Source organism: Mustela erminea, chromosome 10 (assembly GCF_009829155.1).
Source record: "Mustela erminea isolate mMusErm1 chromosome 10, mMusErm1.Pri, whole genome shotgun sequence".
Taxonomy (NCBI): domain Eukaryota; kingdom Metazoa; phylum Chordata; class Mammalia; order Carnivora; family Mustelidae; genus Mustela; species Mustela erminea.
This window is the reverse complement of record NC_045623.1, coordinates 109,717,580-109,724,040: the sequence shown is the minus strand read 5'-3', so window position 1 is coordinate 109,724,040 and position 6,461 is coordinate 109,717,580. Positions and strand designations below refer to the sequence as shown.

Here is a 6,461-nt window from a genome sequence, read left to right as displayed (position 1 = left end):
GAAAGAGCTTGGATCTGGGCTAGAAGGACCTGGAATTTAGCCCAAATGACAGGTCTCTCAACGAGACAGATGCGGCTCTGGACGAAGCACCTGTAGCCCGAGTACCTCTGTCAGTGCAGTGTCCTCCCACACCAGGAGAGTAACTGGATCACGCAAAGCCACCCGTGCTCATGGATGAACACTGTGCCAGCCTCACAGGATGGTGCAAGTCCCAGTGGCCCCAGACCCTGGTCTTACAGTTTTGTGATTGGAAAAAAGGCCTTCTACCCCTCACAGCCTCATCTGCCGTGTCATCAGACTCTTCTCGGCAGCCCCAGGAAGAGCAGCCTCAGGGTGTAGGGCCTACACTGGGCCACTACTTCTCTAGAGACAGAGCCTTGAAAAATGAGTGTGGAAACCCCTTCCCACCCTCAAACCTGTGAGGTCCAAAGAGGCCCCTGTTCCTGGAGTTGGGTGAGGCTCCAGGGCCACCCGCTAGGCCTTCCCATCGCCCAAGAAACCAGGGCCCCTGGGGCTCGGGGGGTGCTGGGCCCATGTGCCTGCTCACACCTGGCTTTCCTCCTCCGGTGCCCGGATGGCTGAGGGGCTGCCCGCTCCCACCCTCCTCACGCCTGTGTCCTGTCCCTAGATACCACAGGCACTTCCCCACTGTCCCTGAGAGGGTTTGGGTCCCCATCCATGGTCCTGCTTTCCCAGGGTGGACACCGATGTGGGTCCTCCGGGAAGGAACACAGCGCAGCCACGAGGGGGCGCTGCCCCTCCTTGAAATGCCTTCCAGCCCTCCTGGATTTCCCGCACAATAAACGTGTGGAAATGAAGGTGAGCAGACAGGAAGCTGGGGGCGTGGGCGGGGGGGAGCATTATAGCAATGGCCACGTTCCCAAAATTCTGGTCCTGTTCTAGGCCTCAAATTCACAAGAAGGGGCTCATGTTCTAGAAGGTATCTGCCTCTAGAAATTCGGTTCTGACATGGAATCCGAGCCCCCACTTCTGGGTTGGAGTTTTCTTGCCAGGGTGTACATTGGCCACTTGAACTCATCCGGGGACCAGCCTAATTCCTAACACTTAGAGGGACAGCAGGGAACAGAAGAAGAGGCACCTTTGGAATCAGCAAAATTTTCCCTGGTAAGAAGCTGAATGTCCCCGAGCAAGTCACCCACTCGAGCAAGAAGAAGAAAGAAAGAAAAACAAGTGCTGGTGAGAATGTAAAACGGTGCAGCCGGAACAATCTAGCGGTTCCTCAAAAAGTTAAACAGAGAATTGCCATGTGATCCAGCAATTGCTCTCCTGGCATAAACCCCCCAGAAAACCGAGAACTGGTACTCAAATACATACACAAATGTTCACTATTCTCAATGGCCTAAATATGGAGACAACCCAAGTACCCAACAGCTGATGAGAGGGTCAAGGAATCGTGGTGGACCCGCACAGCAGTGCGGAGGGAGGGAGGGGAGAGAGGGAGGAAGGTGCGCAGAGGGGACCGAAGGGGACATCAGTCCTGACCAGGAGACAGGATCCTGTTCCGTTTCCTCCACTGTGACTTTGGCCAAGCTCTTAGCCTCTCTGGACCTCTGTTTCCTTATCCAGAACCTGGGCAACACAGTGATTGTTGGCTTCATGGTTCGAAGGAACACCACCGTGCCCACCGCACTAATAATACTAGGAGAAATAGTCATCGTTATTGCTACGTCATTCCTGCTGTCCCTGTGATGTTGGGAGCAGGGACAGGAGAGCAGACATGGCTGCAGAGAACCTGGAGGGATGGGGTAGGGGCATGTATGGGACCAAGGGATGAGAGGTGGTCTCCTTAGTGACCGGGCAGATGGCACTGACCACAGATAGGGCCGGAGGACCCAGGTGGGCTGGTCCTGCACCTGCGGCTTGCTGAGGCTGCCCACCAGATCTCTATCTGGGCAGCGTCATCAGGCCCCAGGGACACTCGGAGCTCCGAAGGCCAGACTCGGGCCCTCCCCCACCGCAGCTCCGCGCCGAGCCCTCAGCCTGAATCACCCGGGACCCGAGCTGCCAGTCCCTTGGCCCACAGCCCGACCCGGAGGGGGACGGAACGGGAAGGGTTAAGCCGCCGCGCGCCGGGTTGGGGGTTGGAAGGGGGAGCTGCCGCCGCCGGCGAGTCGTCGCGATTGGCTCGGCCGCAGGACCCGGGGGCAGCTGCGGGCGGACGGCCGCCCAGACTTCCCGGACGCGCCTGGCGCCTCCGCTGCGCCGCCGGCGGCCTCCGGGGACGCGCTGCCCGGCTGCCTGGGGACAGCTCTGCTCCAGCGCCAGCCCCCTCCCTCCGCCCAAGTCTCCCGCCCCCGCTGGGGGGCGGCGGGGACTGTCTTTCTTGGTGCTTGTCAACCGCGGCGACAGCGAGGTTGTCAGCGCGCTCCAACGCGCCGCTGGGAAGGGTGCCACCAGCCAGCCAGTGTAGGGGCTCCTCCCCTCCGACTCCGGTAGGGCTGAATCGGTTTGTCCTGACGTCTAGGCATGGGGCAATCTGCCAGGTCCCACGAAGCTGGGCGTAGGAGCAGGCCCTTGGGCTGATCACTCCAAGGAAAAAGCCAGGTCTGGATGTTTTGCCCCCGCCTCTCCCCACACCGCCCCCCAACCCCGGCCTCCAGGAGCTTCTCATACCATACAAATAGGGGTGGACTTGTTCCCTGGGCACACTGCGCCTGCCAGCACCCTCCTGGGGAGCCCTCAGCCACCCCCACCACGGCCAGAGACCTTGCTGTGGGGAGCAGGCGGGCAGGCTCCCCCACCACCACTGGCAGCCATTCAAGCTAGACTCCTAATGGGAGATGGAAGAGGCTCCAGAAAATCCAAAACTGGAGGCTCTAAATGTATGTGACAAGTGTTCATAGTCGCGGTTGTTATTTTTAAAAGTGTAGGTGTGCTTGTGCTGGTGAGACGGACACTGTTGGAAAGGGTATCAATTCGGAGAATTTCAGTGCGAATAGAAGACAAGGTTAAGACTAAAATGAGGAAGAGATTATCGACAAGTTTTCTCCACTTCCTCTGGACACTGCAGCCACGCGCCTGCACCACCCCCAGGAGAACCCTGTGGGCCTCAGCCCTGAGCAAGATTTGGGGGAAGGACCTCTGCACTTCCTTACTTGGGCCTTGCCTCCTTTTCCTCATGAGAAGCCTGGACCTAGGCTTCATCCTCTGCCTCCCGGACCCTCGCCCCCTCTGCCAGCCACCCTGTGCTGGCTCCTCCCTCCTCACCCCTCCAAGGCTGCTCTCCCTCTGTGAAAGGGCCAGACTCCCCCTCCAGCGCCCCTCCAAGGGGAGGAGGCAGCGAGGCGAGCACCTGTCCCTCATCTATCACCCTGAACTGTGCTTCACGATAAAATTACTCATCCTCAGCCAGTGATAAATGAAATCAGTCTGGAGGCAACCACACAGAGTGGGGGTGGGGTGCCCCATTCAGGGTTTCTGGGCTCAGGCGAGGGAAACGCAGGTGAATTGTCTCTGTTAGCACGCAGCCTGGCGAGGACCAAGTTAGTAGATTTGTGTACCCTAATGTGTACTCTCGGTACAAAGACGTGTATGTGACTCGGTGTTTGTGTGTGCTGAGCCAGCCTGTCTGCCCTGCAGAGGGTTGATGGTGGACGGGGGTGGGGGCCGAGCCCTGAAGCAGCTGGAATGCAGAGTCCGGGCAAGGCTGTAGAGAGAAGAGGCCGCATCCCCAGAGGAAGGGGCTGGACGGATCAGAGAACTGTGGTGAGCCGAGGAATGGGGTGCTGGGGTGGAAAGAAGGAGGGGCTGGGTGTCTGTGAGCTTCGGCTGCTGCTGGAAGGAGGAAGCAGGCGGCTCCTGAGCACGGAGGCAGGGAGACCCCTGACTTGTCTGCAGGGACGCGCCTCCAGCAGCTGCAGAAGTCAGAGGATCCCTTGCCCATACTAACTGGAGCCTCTGGACTTGGAGGTATCCAGAGGTCAGGCAACTCACAACCCCAGGCAACAGAATGATATCCAGCGTCTCCTCTGGATCCTTCCGGGTCCCCTGCTTTCTTCCGCTTGCAGCCCAGGAATCCATGAGAACTCCTCAGCTGATAACAAAAGGGTTAATTAATAATCAAAATGATGAGCTCAGGGGCAGGGCTTGGCCCAGAGCAGCTGTGGGCTCCTTTGCTAAAGCACAGAAGTCCAGAGGACCAGACCCCAAAGCTACTCTGTCACCTACCAGCTGTCGTCTGTAAAAGGCGGAAAGGGCACCTATCACACAGGTTTGTCTAAGAGCACTTGAGAGGATGCTTATGAACAGCCACCTCATTATGACACCGGCTTGCAAGGCCTCCTGAGCGCTGGCTAGCCCCTGGAGCAGAGGGGAGACCCCTCGGGGGCTCACAGTGTTCAGGTAGAAATAGCAGATTCCTGTGCAAGTCCAATCCAGAGCCAGAGTGCTGGAAATGCAGGGAAGTGTGCTCAGGAGTTCGAGGGACAATGGGCTCATTCGGAGCACAGAGACCCAGGAAGCTTCAAAGAGGGAGCGGCGTTTGAGATTGGTGTGGAAGGGTGAGTGGAACCGGGCCGAGGGTACTGGTGTCAAAGTGCTGTTCTGGGATGCGGGTGGTCCAGCCTGCTTCCTTTCCCAACCCCCACACCAGGAAGAAAGGGCTGTGAGAACCGTTCACTTTTGTGCCTGGCACAGAGACAGACTTCGAGCTGATTGAGAAAACCAGTGTGTTCACCTTGCAGACAGTGGGGCCATGGAGTTCATGAGTTGAGAAATGACAGCTTGAACATTCTGGACAGTATGGGAGAGGCCAGTGGGGAAATAGCGGGACCCTGTGAGGGCTGCCCACAAGGCCACACTCAGGGGAGCAGGAGCAGGACAAGAAGGAGGGGTCTCGTTGGACAGACAGCTCAAGCTTGGGAGGACAATGCCCGGCAGAGGGTCTGTGGTGTCTGTGGTCGTTGGGCATTGAGCTTCCCATAGTCACTGCCTTTGAAAACAGTGCCTTGTGGGCACAGAGGTCACCTCTCAGGAGAAACACTGGCCTCTAAGCTCCCCGGGGGTGGCCGGGGGTAGCATCGCCCCCCAGGTAAGACTCTGACATGGAGTTCCCAGATGTTCAACCTTGATGCTGGCTGTGCTGAACATGGGTGGCACCTTTATTATTATTATTTGCCTATTCAACAGAGAGAGAGCACAGAAGGGGGAGCGCCAAAGGGAGAGGGAGAAGCGGGCTCCCCGCTGAGCAGGGAGCCCAATGTGATTCGGGGTTCGATCTCAGCGCCCTGGGATCATGACCTGCGCCAAAAGCAGAGGTTCAACAGTCGGAGCCCTCCGGGCGCCCCGGTGGATGGCATTTTGAACTGATACCAGGTTCCTCACTGAGAAAGAAGAGGTTGACCTGCCACTCAAAGAATGTCTGGCTCATTGGAGCCTTTGGGTCCAACATGTCCCTCAAACAGAAGAAACACAGCCCGGTTCAAGACCAAGACTCAGATAGATGAGTCTCTCATTCTCTGTTCTGTTGCCTCACCCTTCTCCGGCATGTCCCATTCCTGATGCTGTCTGTCCCTCTGTCTGCAGAGCTAGAAGCCCAGACCCTGGTTTCCTGCAGGTCAGACGTCCACCTCCCCCAGGTACCATGCCCCGGGCCAGAGGGTCAGCCCTGATGAGTTCCATCCTTCTGAGCTCCCAGTGTCAGAAATACCCTGTCCTTGGAGTCCCTGGCCAGTGACGGGCCGAGATATGAACCCACCTGTTTTAGACAATGCCCATTCCTGCCTGTGTCATATGGGCACACACGTGTCAGCGTGTGTGTTCGTGACCGAGGCCGCTGTCCACACTCTACAGAGTAGCCACTTCCAGGCAATAAAACAAAGCCGGCATCTTTAAAGCTTCTCTCCACTCCCAGGGACTTTCCAAGATTGAATTTCCTTCCCTAGTGGCAGCACCCTAGGGCACTGGTGCTGGAAGCCCTCCCAGCTGAGGGATGGACCCCCGGTCCGCAGCCCGTCAGGCTCTCCCCGCAGTGGACTTCGCCCCCACTCCCAGCTCATGCTGCTCCAGGCAGAGGTGCCCTTCCGCGGTTCATGGGCTGTGGCCTCTTTCCTCTTTCCCTGTCCTCCTGGTCCCCACAGCAAAACTACGATTGGCTGAAAGGTCCTAGAGGTGGACGTGACCAGTGGGTACCGGGCTGGGAGGGCTTCAGGGAGCTGTGCCTTTCAGGCCCCTGACCACGGAATCCTTTCTGACGCCTCTGCCTGGGCTGGGGTTCAGGATGACCCAGACCTTCCCAGGCTGTGACGGGTCAGCAAGAGATGGGGCCAAGGGTCTGTTGTGCTGCAGGTTGCGTGGGCCATGGGGCTGGATCACGTAAGCAGTCCAAGCTCGCTCAGAGCCTCCCGTATGCAAGGCCTGCAGCAGGGACAGGGCACACCGGAGGCACACTCACGGGATGGATGTTTGGACGAGACAGAGCAGCCAAACATACCTGCCTCCCA

The 6,461-nt window shown here is 58.2% G+C and overlaps 1 protein-coding gene across 1 annotated transcript; it reads left to right on the top strand.

Annotated features, from left to right (window-relative positions):
- Positions 1-813: 813 nt before the first annotated feature.
- LOC116568259 lies at positions 814-3,408 on the top strand. The gene is made up of 4 exons (XM_032303774.1): positions 814-819; positions 1,588-1,638; positions 1,839-2,427; positions 2,892-3,408. The coding sequence occupies exons 1-4, from the start codon at positions 814-816 to the stop codon at positions 3,374-3,376; spliced, it is 1,131 nt and encodes a 376-aa protein (XP_032159665.1). The 3' UTR covers positions 3,377-3,408.
- The last annotated feature ends 3,053 nt before the right edge of the window (positions 3,409-6,461 follow it).

Bases quoted from the DNA above. Each gene is read 5' to 3' on its own strand.
- LOC116568259 (XM_032303774.1), top strand. The intron at 1,639-1,838 runs GTGCCCACCGCA...CACTGACCACAG, and splicing joins TGGTTCGAAGGAACACCACC to ATAGGGCCGGAGGACCCAGG. The intron at 2,428-2,891 runs GTAGGGGCTCCT...TTAAAAGTGTAG, and splicing joins GGTGCCACCAGCCAGCCAGT to GTGTGCTTGTGCTGGTGAGA.